Raw genomic sequence first — 19,879 nt, forward strand, 5'->3', positions numbered from 1 at the left:
ACAAACAAAACCAAGTCTGATGAATGTTGCCATTAAAAAAAAAGATCAACAGATCTTTTTACTTGTAGACAGAATATGCTATATGAATTAGTCATGAAGGTTATTACTTTAACTAACATTTTGTTCAATCTATAGATGACAGGATAAACATAGTAGTAATCTTCATACTTTAACATATGGAATTTAAAACAATTATTTCATAAATTCAGAAGCTGCAATTAAATGGTAGTGTTGAAATAATTTCAAACCTCTGAAGTTTATGGATGGGCTGAATTATTAAGAGGAAAACAAATTCATGTTTGCTGTGAACATCACAGAAACTTGAAAACTCGTGCTCACTAGGAAGAACAAAACTTGGCCACACAAAAAAACACAAACTTTCAGAAAATGGGGCACTAGAGTTTTGTAGTTAACAAGTTTAATACCAGAAGAGCATAGCAAGTTCACACACAGGGACTTTAATAGCTAGCATTAGCATAACATAGAACTCTCCAGCTGTCAGGAGATAAGTGGTATGCCAATTAGCAGAGTGAATGACAAGATAAGGGAAGGGTTTAAGTTTTCCCTACATTCTCTAAAATAACTTCTCTGCAACTGGTGATCTGGGCTCACTAAAGGTGTGAGATTATAACACTAATACATTTCTTTTTGAGCTCTGATTATACATGCCACCACACTGATTTTTACAATATCTGGTAACATTCTGCATTATCATTGTTAGACATTTCTTGTAATGATAGAAAGTTTCCTCTTGTGGATTGTATTTGATTAAAAGACTAGAGCTTTTCTTACATTACAGCAGAAATTTTTTTCCATTGTTGTTGACATTCAGTAAATTTTTTTCACATTAAAGATTTTCCCTCTACCCACAGGATTCATTCTCAGAATTTTTCTTTAGTAATGTCTGAGCTCTGAGTTAAACTTTTCATTACAAAAATTGAATTACTATGTTTTCTCTCTAGTGTCTGTGTGTTTTTTTAATGTAGCATGACAGCTGAACATTGATTAAAACCTTTTTCATAATCAATAGCATTCCTATGATTTTTTTCTGGCAGAGCATCTCTAGTACTGAATAAAGTTGGGGTATACACTAAAGGTTTTCTCACATTCAAAGTGTCTTCCCCAGAATGAATTTTCTCATGATGATTAAGATCAGAGAGCTGGCTAAAACTTCTACTGCATTGAACGCACCTGTGGGGTTTCTCTCTCATGTGGATTCTCTGGTGTTCAGTAAGATCAGTGCGTGTGCTGAAGGCTTTTCTACACACATCACATTTATATGGATTTTCATTCGTGTGGATTCTTTGATGGTTAATGAGATCAGAGCGCCGACTAAAGCCTTTGCCACATTGACCACACGGGTATGGTTTCTCCCCAGTATGGATCCTCCGATGTAGGACAAGAGCTGAACACTGACTGAAAGCCTTCCCACACTCATTACATTTATATGGTTTTTCCCCAGTGTGGATCCTCTGGTGCTTGATAAGGTCTGAGTTCTGACTGAAACTTTTGCTGCACTGTGTGCACGGATATGGTTTTTCTCTAGTGTGAATTCTCTGATGAAGAACAAGGTCAGAACTCTGACTGAAAGCTTTCTCACAACAATCACAACGATAGGGTTTTTCTCCAGAGTGTACTCTCTGATGCTTAATGAGGTCTGAGCTTTGACTAAAACTTTTATTGCACTGATTACATGTGTACGGTTTCTCTCCAGTGTGTATTCTTTGATGTTTCACAAGGTCTGAACGACGACTAAAACTTTTTGTACAATCACTACATGGATAGGGTTTCTCTCCAGTGTGGATTCTCTGATGCAGAATAAGGTTTGAGCTTTGACTAAAGGTCTTCCCACATTTATCACACTCATAGGGTTTCTCACCTGTATGAATTCTGTAATGTTTAATAAGGTCCGATCTTCGACTAAACATTTTACTGCACTGGTTACAGGGGTAAGGCTTCTCTCCAGTGTGAATTCGTTGATGATTAATAAGATCTGAAAGTCTACTGAAGGTTTTGCTACAATGATTACATGGATAGGGTTTCTCTCCAGTGTGAATTCTCTGATGCAGAATAAGAACTGAGCTCTGATTAAAAGCTTTCCCACATTCATTACATTTATAGGGTTTCTCTCCAGTGTGGATCCTTCGATGTTTAATAAGGTCTGAGTTCTGACTGAAACTTTTGTCACACTCATTACATGGATATGGTTTCTCTCCAGTGTGGATTCTCTGATGTAGAATAAGATCTGAGCTCTGACTGAAGGCTTTTCCACACACATCACATTTATATGGTTTCTCACCAGTGTGGATTCTTTGATGTTTTATAACATCAGAACTCTGACTAAAATGCTTGTTACACAGGCTACATGTATAAGGCTTCTCTCCAGTATGGATTCTCTGATGTTTAACCAGGTCTGAGCGCTGGCTAAAACTTTTACTACAATGACCGCATTGATAGGGTTTTTCTCCTGTATGGATTCTCTGATGTATAATAAGATCAGAGCTCTGACTGAAGGCTTTCCCACATTCATCACATTTGTAAGGTTTTTCACCAGTGTGGACTCTTTGATGTTTAATAAGGTCTGAGCTCCGACTGAAACTTTTAATGCACCAATTACAAGGATAGGGTTTCTCCCCAGTATGAATTCTCTGATGCAGAACCAGGGCTGAGCTCACATTAAAGGCCTTTCCACACTGATCACATTCATAGGGTTTCTCCCAGTGGGTTCTTCGATGCCTAATAAGGCCTGTACTACAAGCAAAGCTTTGCCCACATTCATCACAGTTGTGCTGTCTTCTTTTAAAGAGGTTCTGATCCTTTTCACTGAATTTATCCCCAAGTCCAAAGAATTCTCTGCATTCAGAATCCTGGAGAACATCATTTCTGGGGTTGCCAGACTCTTCAGTCAATGGTTCAATTTTTGCTGTAATTTCCTCCTTGGAAGCCATCTCTCCAACACTGGACTTAGTCACACCATCTAAAACAGTAAACAAAATATAGATGGAAGATGTTCTCCATACTGTAAGAAATTTTAAGGTGAAAAAGATTAGTATTTTCCTATGAAATGTCACAGTATAGGAGTGCTCCAAAACACTGAAAATTAATAAATAATGAATAACTGTTTATTAAAGTGGCTTCTCAGATATGTTCTGTATATGTTTGTCACAAGAAGAGATCTGAGAATACTGAAATCTAATTACAGTAATTAGCAAAGTTTGACTATTTAGAGCTAATACATAAGCAACTTACTGATATATGTAAAGTAGGCAGTATGAATGAAAACTTCAGTGAGGGAGTTGGAAGGAGGTAAAAGGGAAAAAGAGAAGGAGGAGGCAGTGGCAGCTGTCACTGTGAGTGTATACCAACCAGACTGGTCATGTGCTGTCCAGGGGAAAGAAAGAAGCATCAAGCCCAGGAATGGTTAGGAAAGAAGCCTGAATTTCCAAAAATAGGTCTATGTAGTCCTCTACCTCTTTTGTCTTGATTATTAGAAGAAAGTGACCAAGAAAACATGATCCTTTTGAGAATAGCTATATTCAATGACCAAACTTCCTTACTAAGGTGTGTAAACCAGAAAAAGATTAGGGAGGTAGGATCAGAAATCTCTTTTGAGTTGATTTTTTAGGAAGTTATCCCTATGCTCAACAATACCAGATGTCTGTAATGGTAGAGAACATGAGAGCTCCACCGAAATTCTTGAGACTATCAGCCCATTCTTAAGAGGTGTTTACTATAAAAGGTACATCACTGTCAGACTGCAAATGGTCTGTAGAGCTAAAAACATGACAGAGGTTAATTTCAAGGGCTAAAATCCAAAATCCCAAGCCTCCAAGTGGAGGTTTATCCTCTTTGCCACAGGCAAAGAGTACTGGAAAAAGTGAAGTATTGGGGTAAATCTAAATGGGCATGAGTGTCTCATGGAGTTTACAGTATACATGTAGAATTAAAATATATGGAAAAAATAGCATAAGAGGAGGAAGATAAATGGAACCAAAATATTACAAGGTCTTTGGATTATCCTAGAAATAGTAACGGAGAAGGCAATGGCAACCCACTCCAGTACTCTTGCCTGGAAAATCCCATGGACGGAGGAGCCTGGTAGGCTGCAGTCCATGGGGTTGCTAAGAGTCAGGCACGACTAAGCGACTTCACTTTCACGTTTCACTTTCATGCATTGGAGAAGGAAATGGCAACCCACTCCAGTATTCTTGCCTGGAGAATCCCAGGGACAGAGGAGCCTAGTGGGCTGCTGTCTATGGGGTCGCACAGAGTCGGACACGACTGAAACGACTTAGCAGCAGCAGCAGCAGCAGCATAGTAAACTAAGATAAACTGTAATAAATTAAATATGTATGTTGTGATTTCTAAGGCAGCCTTTTTCAAACAGGGTTCCACAAGAAAATATTATGAATGACTATTTTCTTAATTCTCCCAAAGATGGTAGAGAGCTAGTACATCAATAGATGTATAGGAGAAACATTAATATGTTACTTACAGTGAATGCTTTAGAGCATTTTGGCTTAATTCTCTCACAGAATCACATTTGAGAAAGCCTATGAGGTGAAAGCTATAAGGTGACAGGTAAGTAACAATACAAAGATGTATAAACAATAAGCTGATAGAGAAAAAACGGAAAAACAAAAAACATGATAACATAAATAAATCAAGCACATGAAGAGAAAAAAGAAAAACAAAAAAGAAACAAAAGATGGGGTAAAATAAAAACAAAAAAATAAGATGGTATATTTAAATCCTAACATCAGGCATGTTACATGCAAATTAACTACTTTAATAAAAGGCAAAGAAAAGCTAATAGCTAACGTCATACTTAATGGTTAAACATTACATGGTTTTCTCCTGGGAAGAAGGGAGGAAAACAAGAACATGTTATCACTTTTATTCAACATTGTATAACTTCTATTCACTATTCATAGACAATGCAATATAACATGAAAAATAAATGAGATATACAAGAAAGAAGTCAAACTGTATTACAGATTATGCAATCATGTATACAGAAAATCCTAAAGTGTCTTTAAAAAGTTACTAGAACTTGTAAAAGGTTTTATTGCAATACACAAAACCTGATTGCATTTCTGTATACTAGCAATGAACAACTAGAACCTATAATTAAAAATATTTTATCAGGTGCACTAAAAAATGAAATACTAAGAAGCAAATTCAACAAGGTATGTGCAATATCTGCATAATGAAAACTACAAAACATTGCTAAGAGAAATTAAAGACTTAGAAATATATACCATCATCTACAAACAGGAAGATTTTATATTGTTAAGATGATAAATTCTTCCCAAAGTGATCTGTGGATTCAATGCAACCTCAATGAAATTCTTAGCAGGCCTTTTTGTAGAAACTGACAAACTAATTCTAAACTCTGTGTAGAAAGTCAGAGAAAGGTCTAAACAATTTTGAAAAAGAGCAAAACTGGAGAGCTTATACCACTTGATTACAAGCTTTACTACAAAGCTATAGTAATCAAGGCAGTGAGATACTGGCAAGGATAGACATATTCATTAACTGAATAGAACAGAAACAGATCTAAATATGTACGTACAAATGACATTTAACAAAGTTGCCAAGATAATTCAATGGTGAAAAAGTAGCTTCTTTTCAAAAACAAGTGTTACAAGTGGATATCATAATAACCAAAATTAACTCTGACTATTCTTTACCTATTGAGCCACCAGGGAAGCCCCTCCTTATATTATACACAAAAATTAACTAGAGGGGCTTCCCTGGTGGCTCAGTGGTAAAGAATCTGCCTGCCAATGCAGGAGACACAGGTTCAATCTCTGATCCAGGAAGATCCCACATGCCACAGAGCAACTAAGCCTGTGCACCACAACTACTGAAACCTGTATGCCTACACCCCGTGCTCCACAACAAGAGAAGCCATGGGAATGAGAAGCCCATGCAACGTAACCAGAGAGTAGCTCCCGCTCACTGTAACTAGAGAAAAGGCTGTGCAGCAACGAAAACCCAGCATAGCCAAAAATAAATAAATAAAATTATTTAAAAAATTAACTAGAAATGTAATATAAACCATTGCAAGGAGATCCAACCAGTCCATTCTGAAGGAGATCGGCCCTGGGATTTCTTTGGAAGGAATGATGCTAAAGCTGAAACTCCAGTACTTTGACCACCTCATGCAAAGTGTTGACTCACTGGAAAAGACTCTGATGCTGGGAGGGATTAAGGGCAGGAGGAGAAGGGGACGACAGAGGATGAGATGGCTGGATGGCATCACTGACTCGATGGACTTGAGCCTGAGTGAACTCCAGGAGTTAGTGATGGACAGGGAGGCCTGGCTTGCTGCGATTCATGGGGTTGCAAAGAGTCGGACACAACTGAGTGACTGAACTGAACTGAACTGAAATATAAAACCTAAAGCTGTAAGACTTGTAGAAGCAAAGTAAAGCATAGATGACCAAAGTACATACATATAACTGAGAAAATACATTTGTGTTGTTTATGCCACCCACTCTGTGGTTTTGGTATGGCATCCCTAGCAGCAAATACAGCATGTTTTTGAACTTTATACATTTATGGAATCATACCACATATATTTTATGACTGTTTTTTTTGCTCAACATTATGTTTGGAAGATTCACCCACAGTGCATTCATGTTCACTGCTATAATGTGATATATACCACAAGTGATCTGTCTGTCCTTCTTCAATGGATAAGAACATTTTGCTATTTCAAACAATGCTGATATGAATATGCTAGTACGTCTATCTCAGTATACATATACAAGTGTTTCTCTTGGTTATATAAATTTAGGATCAGAATTGTTGGGTCTTCAACTAGATTTTTCCAAAGTGGTTAAGCTACTTCACACTTTGCTCAGGTGTGTATAGTTCACATAGTGCTATATTCTAAGAAACATCAAGTCTAGTCCTTTTTTAACTCATTGCAATCAGGCTTTTATCTCTGTAACTCCACCAAAACCATACTTATTAAAGCCCCTTATATGCTCTATCTTAACAAATCCAATGGTCAATTTTCAGTCTTATTCTTGATTTATTTGACATAGTTGATTACTCTCTTAAATCATTTGCTTTCTTTATGCTAACTTACTTTTCTCCTATTCTCCATATAATGGTTAGAGTGATCTTTACATGTTATCTTGTGTAAAGAGTTCCACTGGTTTCCCATTTCACTGGGAATAACTTATGATCTTGTCCCTTTTTTTCTCTCTGCCCTCATTTCATTCTACACCACCCCTATCACCTGTCTACCCCAGGCTTGCTCTGTTCCTGCTATATTTATGGGGCTCTGACTTTTGCTATTCCCTCTTCCTGGAAGACTCTTCTCTGTCACATGGCTTATTCTCTCACTTTGGTTATACCTCTAACCAATTCTTACCACCTCAGAGAGGCATAATGCTTGGTGGGCCTGCATTTTCTAGGGAACAGATACCATAGTAAATGAGCTGAAATAACCAATCTAAGAAATTTGTAAGGTTGCTACTTTTGAGAGAGACTCAGTACTCTTGCCTGGAGAATTCCATGGAGAGAGAAGCCTGGTGGGTTACAGTGCATGGGGTCACAGAGTCGGACATGACTGAGTGACTAACAGAATAAAAAAAAGGTTCTACAGTAGGACCATGTTGCGATGCAAGCTGTCCTGTCACATGACTTCATTAACCAGGATAACCAATGGTACTGGAAGTGTCAGGAGCAGTCATGGTTGCTGTATGGAGACTCTTTGAAAGCCTCTGTAAGAGAACCACAGTGAAGGTACTTCCCTGGTGGTCTAGTGACTAAGACTCCATGCTCCCAATTCAGGGAGTCTGGGTTCGATCCCTGGTCAGGGAACTAGATCCCCCATGTCGCAACTAAGACCTGGCACAGCCAAATAAATAAAAATAAATATTAAAAGAAGAGAGAACATAGTGGAATAAGGCCATACTTCCTTCTACCAACAATTTTCTAAGTGAAAAGCAGATCTTGGCTTGCTCTTGAGCACTATTAGAGACTTAATGCTTGACCACAGGGTACCAAATAACTATTACAAAGTGACCACTGTGTACCAGTTGTTATTTGATCCATCAATTCATAGAACTGAACATATAAACCAGTATTCCATTATAAAAGCAAATCTGAAAGACAAGTAAATTCCATGTGCTAGTGGCTCAGATTCCCATTCCTGTTCCTATCGCTCCACGACCACGCCTCCTCAACCTATATTCATGGTCCCATGGGAGTTCCCTATTACCGGTTAACAGAGGAGGAAAATGCAGAGATGGGTCTGCCCAGTGTATGGGCACCAGCTTATACCTCTACTCAGAGGTTGCCTCAAACATGCTGGTAAAGGCAAATCCTTCCAGTGGGCAGAATTTCAGGTATATACCTGGTTGTCTACTTAGGCAACATAGCCTAAGATACATGTATTGACAATTCACGGGTAGTAACTAATGGGTTATCTGATTACTCATTGTTGTTGTTTAGTCGCCAAGTTGTGTCCAACTCTTTGCGACCCCATGGACTGTAGCCTGCCAGGTTCCTCTGTCCATGGAATTTCCCAGGCAAGAATACTGGAGTGGGTTGCCATTTCCTTCTCTAGGGGATCTTCCTGACACAGGGATCAAACCCGCATGTCCTGCATTGGCAGGCAGATTCTTAACTAGTGAGACACCAGGGAAGCCCATCTGATTACTTAGGTACCTGGGAAGAATAAGACTGAGCAAGATGAGAAATAAAGATTCTGGAGGAAAAGTATGAGGATAAACCAAAGCATGAACCACTAATAAGTTAGTGGCCCCTGTGAATCCTACCAAAGGGCGTTTTCTGTGGAGAAGCCTCTCAATCAGATGGACACGGCAATCCATATTATGATATCAATCAGCCTTTTTACCAACGCAGTGTTTGCCCAACGGATTCATGCACAAAGTGGTCACGGCAGCACAGACGGAGGCTATATAAGGGCTCAACAATACGGACCTCCACTTATGAAGGTTGATATGCCTAGAATAATTTCTATGTGCCCAAGAGGCCAACTGCTAAGGCCCTAATAAGGTACCATTCTCTAGAGAGAAAGTAGGTAGCCACTTGGGGACAGATTCACTATACCTAACCCCTTTTATTATGGAGAGGGCAACCATTTGTTTTCAAAGGACTATATACACAGTCCAGATAAAAATGTACATTGACTTAAGAGAATGCTGTATTTCTTATCACAGTATTCTATATAGTATTATCGCCAAAAGAGTCATTTTACAGGGAAGGAAGTTCAGCAGTGAGTTCATACACACATAACTCATGGGCCTTATCATATGTCCCACCATCTACATTTAAGTGGATGATGATAATGGTGGAATGATTAAAAGAAGGTTCAATTATGGTACCAGCTGGGCAACAACACCTTGATAACTTTGCAGTTCTGTCATATGGGATGCAATATATGCAATAAACTACAGGATGATAAACAGCGCTATATATTCCCCATGGCCATAATACATGGATATAGGAGCCAAGGGCAGAAGAGAAAGTAATAATGTCTCTTACTCTATACCTCATAATTCACTTACATTATTTTTGCTTCATATCCCTACAATCTTGGGCTTGGTGGGTTTAGGATTCTGATTCTCAAAGGAAAAATACTTCTACCATGGAACAAACTCATAATTTTATTAAATTTGAAGTTGAGACTGTTTCCTGCTTCTGTATTTTGGGCTCCTCAAACTGCCACACCAGCAGGCAGAGATGGGGTCACTCTGCTGGCCAGAATGACTGATACCAATTACCAGTGGGGAAATGGTTGCTGCTACTGGAACTCAGAGGACTTCATGGGGGTGCCCATTAGTTCTCTCATGTCTAATAGGCCCTGTCAATGGTACACCAAAGGAAACTGAAAGAGACAGGGTCACCAAGGACTTAGATCATCTAGGAAAGAAGGTTTATGTTATTTGACTAGATAAAGAACTCTGTGCCACTGAGATGCTGGCAGAAGATAAGGGCAATGTGGAATGGGTGACAGAAGATAGTTCTATCAGCTTAGACTTTGTGTAGGCTCTTCTCCATCCCTTGTTGATTTCTATAATCCTTCCCGGCCTCTTCATGAAATCTGAATTATCCAGTTTGAATGAGCCATATGTTTCCTGCCAGAATTCTGATACATTCTCCATAACCATTATCAGTATCTGATACTATACTATGAAAGTTAAGTGAAAGTGAAAGTCGCTCAGTCCTGTCCAACTGTTTGTGACCCCATGGACTATACGGTCCATGGAATTCTCCAGGCCAGAATACTGGAGTGGGTAGCCTTTCCCTTCTCTAGGGGATCTCCCCAACCCAGGGATCGAACCCAGGTCTCCAGCACTGCAGGTGAATTCTTTACCAGCTGAGCCACAACGGATACTATACTGTATATTTATATATTTCCTTTCCCCGCAACTAGAATGTAAACTCCCTGAGGGCAAAGGCTTCTTTGATTAGTTCACAGGTAGTATCCCCCGGGGAAATACAGAATACTGACAGCTTGGTGGTAAGGTGATTATAATGGGAAAAATGGAGGAGAGGAAGGAATGCCAGGAGAATTTACAATATGTAAATTTACATATGCAAGAATGTACAATAAAGCCAGGAGCTTGGAACACAAAAGAATGTTTTTTCTTTTGTGAAAAAAGAGATGGTACTGCCTAATACAGGGAAGGGTATTGGCAATGAGAAATACCAACAGCACCGGAAGATACTAACATAGTAAGGTAACCCCAAACCGCCCCCTCCCCTAACCATTAAAAAAGATACACACTGCTTCTCACCTGACAGGTGTTCTTAAGACTCATAACTGAACTGAGTCTCCATAGATGGCAACTGGACATGACATCTCAGGGAGCAACTGAAGAACTACCATTTCCTCAGTGAGCTTTTCTTGTTCACATAGAAGTCTGGGGCCTGGAGGCAACTGGGCACCAGTGGACTTGGAAGGGAATCATTGCAGAGACTGAAGATGTAATTTCTGAGACTAGACCAGCAAAAACATCCTCTGGATATAAAAGACGTTAAGGAGAAAGTAAAATCTCATTTAACTTTCAAGTGCTTTTCTTTCAAATTTACTATGCTTCCTCCCTCATCATCCAGCAGACAGGGTTAGTTAGGGAAGTCCCTTTTGGACTTCCTTTCCATATGGGTTACCACAGAACATTAAGGAGAGTTTGCTGAGCTATACAGTATGTTCTCATCACACCTAATTTTTTTTTATTAGTTATCTACTTTACATAGTGTATACCACCCGTCTTGGACATGTAGTCTCCATTCCAAGTCTAGAGATTTTAAAAAAATAATCCGGGGGGGTTAATGCTACCAAACTAAGGATATAATGGGAAACATAAGGCAGGGGAGGGAATTTCAGAATTCTGCCCTAGTGGTTAGCTCTATGTCATTCGCTGCCCTTCCTACACCCAAATGACACTACTGAGACATCTATCATCATCTGTTCCTCCCTCCTGTTCTCACACTCACACCTTCGTCGGCTGATTCGTGCGGCTGCATCCAAGCTTCTGGATTCCACTTGCTTCCAAAGTTTCTAATGTTCATTCAGTAGAACCCAAGCCGGTCAACGACTGGCCGGGTACCCAAAGCACACCAGGCCAAGCACCGACCAGCTTGCTCCCAGTGCCCAGGAGCCGAGCCTGGGGGCCACGGCGGCAGCCTCGACTCCCTATAGACTCAAGCAACCGTACACGGTTCCCTGGCGGCGCTGCGAGGCCGCTGGGCAGCCCAGATCGCCCGAGTTCCTCTGCCATCCGTGAGCCGACATCACCCATACCTTGATGTGTTCTCCAGATCGTCGTCAAGCCTCCCACCGGGTAAACCCGCCATCGCGCTGTCCGCTCTAGGAATCTGGGAGGCTTGCTTAGCTCTATGGCCCGAGGCCTCGCACGCGCGCACGCGCGAGGCGGGAGCGGCGAGGTGGGGTGGGGTGGGGGCGGGGAGTTGCCGAGATTTAACCCCTGAACATCCGCGGAACTGGCCTCAGCTAGGGCCCTGTCTGCCAGTTCCTGGCGTAAATGTCGGAAATCATCTTTCGAGAGAGCTCTCTGGGGCAGGGTAGATTTTCTGACTACATAATGAGCTCTTCCTTAATTATCTTTCTCCTTTGTTAATGTCTCTCCACCCACCCCACACCCTGTCTCGAGTCCCCAAATCTGTCAATCAGATACACACGGTAAGCTTCCAATCTTTCTTCCTGTCTCTCAGGTTTCCCTCCACCCCAGAACACTGACATGCCTCTATTTAAATTGATTGCTGGGCCCCATCCCAGCTTCCGACTCAGTAGGTCTGCCGTGGGGGCACAGGTTCTCAGGTGATCCTGGGGCCACACTTTGAGAACTGCTGCCTTAAAAATAGTGCTCAGGAATTCATCCCTGACTTGCTAGAAAGCTGGATTTGCATCTACTTTGCTGTTAAGAAAGGCCATGGGTGTCTCTTTCTAAACTGTTTGCTTGCCAATACACTCCTCGTTGTGGCTGAAGGATCAGGGTGAGAAATACCTGAAAAGGGGCGGGAGAGGGCATCAGGGTACGAAAGGATATTGCTGTGTCCTTGGAAATATCTTGGGAAGTAAGGGTGAGGGCGGGAGGAGGGGGGATATAGAAATAGTAAATAATAGAATTATTGAGACCGGTAAGACATGTGAGTTAAGATGTCAGAAGAAAAGGTATAGGTTTGGGAAAATGGTGGTTGGCTGAAGTGATGATTGAGATAGAGGAAGAGGACTTTGTCTTTCACCCCTAGAACCTGTTCCAATTAATGAAATCTTAGGGATGTGAATGAGACCCTGATGAAGTGTAAGAAACATTATGTAAGAACAAATGTAAGGACTCCTTTTTTGGGTCCAGCACTTCCAAGTAGGGAGTGCAGATGCTTTTTTTTAAAAAAAAAAAAAAAAAAATTACAAAAACACAGTGAGGTATAACAGGCACACAATAATCAGCAAATATTTAAAGTATACAATTTGGTGAGTTTTGTCCTATGTATACAACCATCACCATAATGAAAATTATGAACATATTCCCAAAAGTTTCCTCCTTCCCTTGGTAATCCCTCCCTTTGTTGCCACAGCCCCCAACCACTATTCTGCTTTCTGTGATTATAGTTAACATTTTCTAGAGTTATTTACGTGGACTCAAACAGAATGCACTCTTTTTTGCACTCAAACTTCTTTCACTAAGCATTATTATTTTCAGATTTAGCTATATTGCTGTATCAGGAGCCCACTCCTCCTTTTTGTTGCTGAATGATATACCATTGGATGTACACACCACAGTTTGTTTATCCATTCACCAGTTGATAGGCATTTGGGTTATCTATAGTTTTTTTCACTATTAGGAATAAAGGTGCCATGAACATTTGCGTACAGGTCTTTGTATGGACACAATCTCTTCCAGGCATCCTAGACTTGGTATCATCAATCTCAGAACTCCAGCTTCTGGTCATTTCCCAGTTTGAAAGCCACATCTACATTTTTAGGTGTTTGTTCAGCACCCCATTTCTAGTACCACAAACTGAGTGGCTTAACCCAATAAAAATTTATTCTGTCACAGTCTGGAGCTTAAAACCCCAAATCAAAGGTGTTAGCAAGGGCCATGATCCTCTGAAGGCTCTAGGGAAGGACTGGTTCCACCCCAGTCTCCTAACTTAAGATGGTTGCTGGCATTCCTTGGCCGTGCCATGCAGCATTCAGGATTTTAGTCCCCTGACCAGGAATGGAAGCCATGTCCCCTGCAGTGGAAGGGCAGAGTCAACCAGCAGACGGCCAGGGAAGTCCCAGTCCTTGGCCTTCTCTCCCTATAGAGATTGTTGGTAGAAATATGGACATTAACGGTGACTCTGGCAAGGGCTCAGAGGAAATGAAAAGCTCAGAAGCGGAATCCTCTGTCATCCTAGAGAATACATATATTGTCATGAACAGAATTTTGCTAGAAATAACGAGCATTAAAAATACTTCTGGTGGGGGCAAATTCTCTGGTGGTCCATCCGTTAGGACTTGTCACTTTCACAGCTGAGGCCTGGGGTTCAATCCCTGGTCTGGGAACTAAGATCTCACAAGCCATGTGGCGTGGCCAAAAAAAAAAAAAAAACCCAAACAAACAAACATAAAAACTTTTGGTGACATCTCAGAAATGAAGAAAACATTATTGGAAGCTGGAGAAAAAGGTGATGCTTTTTATAAAGTAGCAGGAACTTGACTGAATCATATTCTGCTGTTGGGCAGAAAATAGAACTTGTAAGTGATGAGCTTGGATAGTTAACTGAGGATATTATCAAGCAAAAGGTGTAAAGTATAGATGGATGATTTTCTCTTGCTGATTACAGTAAAAATCTGAGAGGAAAGAGATAAATCGAAAAGGAGTCAGTACTCAAAGATTTGGAAGATTCTCAGCTTACACAGATTGCATGCTCCAGAGACAAGGCCTTCGGTGCAGCTGGACAACCTTTCGGTGAAGAGGTTAGATGGGTGATTCATGGACCCAATCAACCATCTCAACAGAAACCAGGAATAGAAAGGGGGTTATCTATAGGAAGGATCCATGGAAGAGCCTTGTATCCAGCTGTGTGTATCCCTCTGATATCCACAGAAGACCAATATGGTTCTCACCAGAAACACTGCTAGCTTGGATTGAATTTGATAGAGACAGGACAAAATAAAGAAAGACTGTCAGACTTTTGGGATTCTATTGGGATTCTACACACAGACAATGGAGTGCCCAGGGGGTGGGTCCACTACTGAGGGTTGAGACACCAAGGCCACCTCAACTGAGAGCAGCTCCAAGGCCAATGGGACCTATGCAGCCCAGAGACTGCAGTTGATAGGGATTCCACTGGCCCAGTAGCTCAGCTGGTAACTCAGTTGGTAAAGATTCCCTGATAGCTCAGCTGCTAAAGAGTCTGCCTGCAATGCAGGAGACCCCTGTTCAATTCCCAGGTTGGGAAGATCTGCTGGAGAAGGGATAGGCTCCCCACTCCAGTATTCTTGGGCTTCCCTGTTGGCTCAGTTGGTAAAGAATACACCTACAATGTGAGAGACCTGGGTTCAGTCCCTGGGTTGGAAGATCCCCTGGAGTAGGGAAAGGCTATCCAGTCCTGTATTCTGGCGTGGAGAATTCCATGGACTGTACAGTTCATGGACTCGCAAAGAGTTGGACACAACTGAGCTTACTTCTCTTCACTTCCACTGGCCCAGAGAGCATTCCAAGCTACAGAGTAATTTGGAAACTCTAAGATATTTGGAAATTAAACAACCCATATCTAAATAGCCTATAATTCAAAGAAATCACAAGAGAAATTATGTTTCATACTGAATGAAAATGAAATGCAACATTTAAAATTTTGTAGGGTGTAGCTACAGCAGTGCTTAAGAGGAAATTTTTTTAGCTTTGAAATGTCTATCTTAGAAAGGAAAACCTCGTATCAGTAATCTAAGCTTCCATCTTGAGAAACTTGAATGTCAAGAACAAACTTAGCCAAAAGAAGCAGACGGAAGGAAGTAATGAGTCGCGTAGTAATTAATAAAACCGAAAGCAGAAAAAAAAAAAAAACAACAAACCAAGGGACTTTTCAAGTGGTTCAGTGGTTAAGACTCTGCACTCCCAAAGCAGAGGGCCCAAGTCCTATCCCTGGTCAGGCAACTAGATCCCTCGTCCGGTAACTGAAGACCCTGCTCCATCAAAGAGCTTGTGTGCCACAACTAAGACCTGGCACAGGCTGCTACCCGCTCCCCCCAAAATACCAAAATTTTGTTCTTTGAAAATATAAACAAAAATTGGTATTTTTGTTAGTATATAGCTGGCCTTTACTAGGTCAACTAAAGAAAAAAGAGAGATTAACAAAAGCCAAGAAGAAGGGACATTGCTACTAACCCTATAAAAATTTCCCTCATACCTCAGTCGGTAAAGAATCTGCCTGCAATGCAGGAGACCTGAGTTCGATTCCTGGGTGGGGAAGATCCCCTGGAGAAGGAAATGGCAATCCACGCCAGTATTCTTGCCTGGAAAATCCCATGGACAGAGGAGCCTGGTGGGCTACAGTCCATGGGGTTCCAAGAGTCGGACACGACTTAGCAACTAAACCCAACCAGGGATTATTATAAACAACTTTATGCAAACACATTATACAACATAAGTGAAATGGACAAACTACTTAGAATTATATAAATTACTAAAACTGAAAAAGAAATAAAAACAATAAATGTATGAAAAGTAAAGAAATTGAGTTCATAATAAAAATTTTTCTAACAAGGAAAAGCACAGGCCTAGATGGTTTCACAAGTGAAATCTATCAAACAGTTTAAGAATATTGAAAGTCACATCCAAGTCTTTGGGACCCCATGGACTATACAGTCCATGGAATTCTCCAGACCAGAATACTAGAGTGGGTAGTCTTTCCCTTCTCCAGGGGATCTTCCCAACCCAAGGATCGAACCAGGGTTTCCTGCATTGCAGGTGGATTCTTTACCAGCTGAGCCATAAAGGAAACCCAAGAATACTGGAGTGAGTAGCCTATCCCTTGTCCAGGGGATCTTCCCGACCCAGGAATCGAACTGGGGTCTCCTGCATTGCAGGTGGATTCTTTACCAACGGAGCTATCAGGGAAGTGAATATTAATCCTTCACAATCTCTCCCAGAAAATAAAAGGGGCCATTAATTACTCTGATACCAAAGTGAGACAAAGATATCACAGGAAAAGAAAACTACAGATGAATATCTCTAACAATATGGACACAAATATTCTCAATCAAATATGAATAAATTAATCCATTACTATATTAAAAATTATATATCATGATCAAGTGGAATTTATCTTAGCAATACAAGGTTAGCTTAACATCCAAAAATAATGTATTTAGAGAGTTTAATACTTCACTCTCAATAATGTTCACCAATAATAGAATGTCTGAGTATTGGCATAATCACACAATATATTCTTACTAGAAATGAGAATGTACAGTGTACATCTACAGAAAGCAATATGAATTTCACACACAGTGTTGAATGAAGGCTGAATTAAGAGAGTGCATATTGAGTTCCATTTACATAAAGTACAAAAATAGGCAAGACTAACCTATCATGTTAAGGGTTTAGTGTATGTATGCTATGCTGTCGCTCAGTCGTGTCCAACTCTTTGCAACCCCATGGACTGTAGCCTGCCAGGCTCCTCTGTCCATGGGAATTCTCCAGGCAAGAATACTAGAGTGGGTTGCCATGCCCTCCTCTAGGGTAGTTTCTATCTTTTAGGGCCAGAGGAGGGTAGTGGCTTGATGAGACTGCAGTAGGCACTTCTGAGGATGGATAATATTGTTTCTTCATCTGAGTGCTAGTAACACAAGTGTGTTCAGTTTGTGACAATTCAGTAAACAGTGCACTTATTTACGTATAAAATGAGCATCACCTACTGATACTACTTGGTTGGTCTACATTCAGAGCATGACAACATAGACTAAATGTACCATTTTTTATTATAGTGTTTCATCTTACTTCCTGAGACCTATCCAGTCTTATTCTCTCCCTATCAACTATTCCTCTATTCTTCTGTCTTCAATTTTTCTCCCCACTCACTCTTTATCTTTATTCTACAAATATAATTAGGTCTCTAATCTCCTTAGAAAACAAACTCCTTAAAATTCTGTTGTCTCGACCAATGAGTTTCCTCTCTTTTTCCTTCCTGCATTATCACATTTCTTGAAAGGAATTATTATCTATTCTCAGGGCCTTACCATACACTTCTTAACCCCAGGCAAGGACATTCCATAGGTAACATCTCTCTGGCCCTTCTTCTGCCCTTCGCCTTAATTCTAGCATCACCTTAGTTAGCATCTTCTCCAGCTCTCTGTAGCATCTCCTAGTCACTTCTTCCCTCTCCTGAGAGCTCTCCTGGCTTTTATGATGTTTGAACTAGCTGGGCCCAGCTTCCCTGAGAAGCTCCTTTTCTCTACCAGCTCTACCCCTTCATTCCCTCAGATACTAGTATTTTATAATTCCTTGTTTCTTTTTCCACAAGATCTCCCTTGGTAATGTCTTCCCTATCTTTAGTCATATTTTCAGATACTCGCAAATCTTGCTGAGTTTACATTTTTAACCGCCTGTCCTCTTTCATCTCTTTTGTCCTTTAATCCTGTCTACAAAGCACTGTCAGATACTGCCCCAGAATTACAATTCTGGCCATGTCACATGTAAATGGCCTGCACCGCTAACTAAATGCATTCCTGATTCCTTAGCAGGGCATTTGAAACTCTCCAAACCTGATCCCAACCCATCCCTTAACCTAGGATCCACCCAGCCAAGATGCTGGGCTAATTCCCCAGCGGGCCCTGAGCTTCCCACCGCTGTGCTCTCGCTCCTGCCGCTCCCTAGAAACACTGCACTCCTAAATCTCCATTTTACTCCGTCTGCGGCAAGGCTCAGCTTGAGTACCGCAGTCTTTGAGAAAATTAGTGACCTTCTACTGCTGGGTCCCGGATCCCCAAGCCCTTGCAGTCGACGGTGGGGTGTTTCTGCACATTACACTCTCGCCACGCTGGGGTAAGACCCCTTCCCCTATTCTCCGCCCTGTAGCTTCGAGAACTGTCCTTGCAGACAGCGTGTTCGTGGTGTGCGAATGTAATATGGTCCTCTGCCCCAGATTTACAGATGGTCGGTTCTATTTTTATCTCCTTGATGCTACACTAAGCTCTATCGCTATTTCTATTTTCCTGTTACAGTCTCCCGTCAACCGTTTTCGACCTGGGGCAGTCCCCACCAGGTCCCACCCAGAGACCCCTCCTTCTCCCGCTCCCCTCAATGGTCCTCTGAACCCCGCCGCGCCCCCGCCACAGAGCTGCAGTCCTCCGGGCGGCCTAGAGGGGCGCGCCGCCCCCCACTTCCGGCGCGCGCCGCCCGAGGTCATTCTGCCCCTCACCTGGGGTCAGTCCCCGCCGCCCGCGGAGCGAAGGGTGAGTGAGGCGGTGCGGCCCCGCGGCTCCGGGGCCCCGGGTGCTTCCCAAAATGCCGCTGTGCGGCCTCGGCCTGCCTAGGCCCCAGGCAGAGCATGCGGTTCTAAGTGGCCGCCCCTCAACGGTACCGTCTGGCCGCCCGCCCTTCTGTCGGTCGGCGCATCCGTCCGTCGGTCCATTCTTTCATGCTTTCATGTTTGTCCGCTTGCGGTTCATCCACCTGCCTTTGCATCCCCGGACTCCGCGAGCACTAACCGGGCGCTTCCTGTGTGCCCGGCCGCTGACGGAGGAGTCACAGGGGCACAGATGGAATCCTTCCTCCCATTTCACTCGCCCAGAGTTCGTTCTTGTGTCCTATCTCAGCCATCCTTCTTGACTTCCCCAGTCTAGGTTAGATTTTTTTTTAAACCAGCCACTCTCAGAGCACTTTCTACTCTCCCCCTTGTAGTTCTTTCACAATTAAATCAGGTAATTCCGTGCTTTTTTTCTTTTTTTTTTCCCTCTTTTTTTAAACATCTGCCTCTCCCCACTGTTTTTCAGTCCCTGGTGGCTCAGTGGTAAGGGCTTCCCAGGTGGGGCAGTGGTAAGGACTCCATCTGCCAATGCATGAGGTGCAAGAGACGCTGGTTCCATCCCTGGGTTGGGAAGATCCCCTGGAGAAGGAAATCCCATGGATAGAGGAGGCTGGGGGGCTACAGTCCATGGGAGGGGTGGGGGCGGGGGCTGGTCACAGGAGTTGGCAAAAGTCAGACACGACTTAGCAACTCAACAACCACAATGCAAGGACATTGTCTTGTTTGTAACTCTTTCAGTGCCTAGCCCAGTGCCTGCACAAAGTAGGAACTCAATAAATGTTAGAGAAATGTATGAAAACACAGGCTTTCCTCAAAAGTGCAGTTGGTTTAGTGGAGAAGGCAGATGTGA

General features: G+C 41.9%; 1 protein-coding gene across 1 annotated transcript; it reads right to left on the reverse strand.

Annotated features, from left to right (window-relative positions):
• Positions 1–401: 401 nt before the first annotated feature.
• Positions 402–19,187, reverse strand: LOC129635738 (zinc finger protein 271-like). Its single transcript, XM_055558871.1, has 4 exons — positions 19,084–19,187; positions 18,922–19,032; positions 11,795–12,084; positions 402–2,977 (listed from the first exon to the last, which is right to left on the reverse strand). Exons 1-4 carry the CDS (start codon positions 19,185–19,187, stop codon positions 978–980), a joined length of 2,505 nt encoding a protein of 834 aa, XP_055414846.1. The 3' UTR covers positions 402–977.
• Positions 19,188–19,879: the final 692 nt, after the last annotated feature.

The sequence above is a fragment of the Bubalus kerabau genome, chromosome 21, assembly GCF_029407905.1.
Source record: "Bubalus kerabau isolate K-KA32 ecotype Philippines breed swamp buffalo chromosome 21, PCC_UOA_SB_1v2, whole genome shotgun sequence".
Taxonomy (NCBI): domain Eukaryota; kingdom Metazoa; phylum Chordata; class Mammalia; order Artiodactyla; family Bovidae; genus Bubalus; species Bubalus kerabau.

Excerpts from the sequence above, each read along its gene's own strand:
- LOC129635738 (XM_055558871.1), bottom strand. The coding sequence starts at position 19,187 with ATGCAAAGGCAGGTGGATGAACCGCAAGCGGACAAACATGAAAGCATG. Across the intron at positions 12,085-18,921 it reads GCGGCGGGGACTGACCCCAG|AAAATCTACCCTGCCCCAGA; the intron begins GTGAGGGGCAGA and ends TTATGTAGTCAG. Across the intron at positions 2,978-11,794 it reads GATCTGGAGAACACATCAAG|ATGGTGTGACTAAGTCCAGT; the intron begins GTATGGGTGATG and ends TTACTGTTTTAG.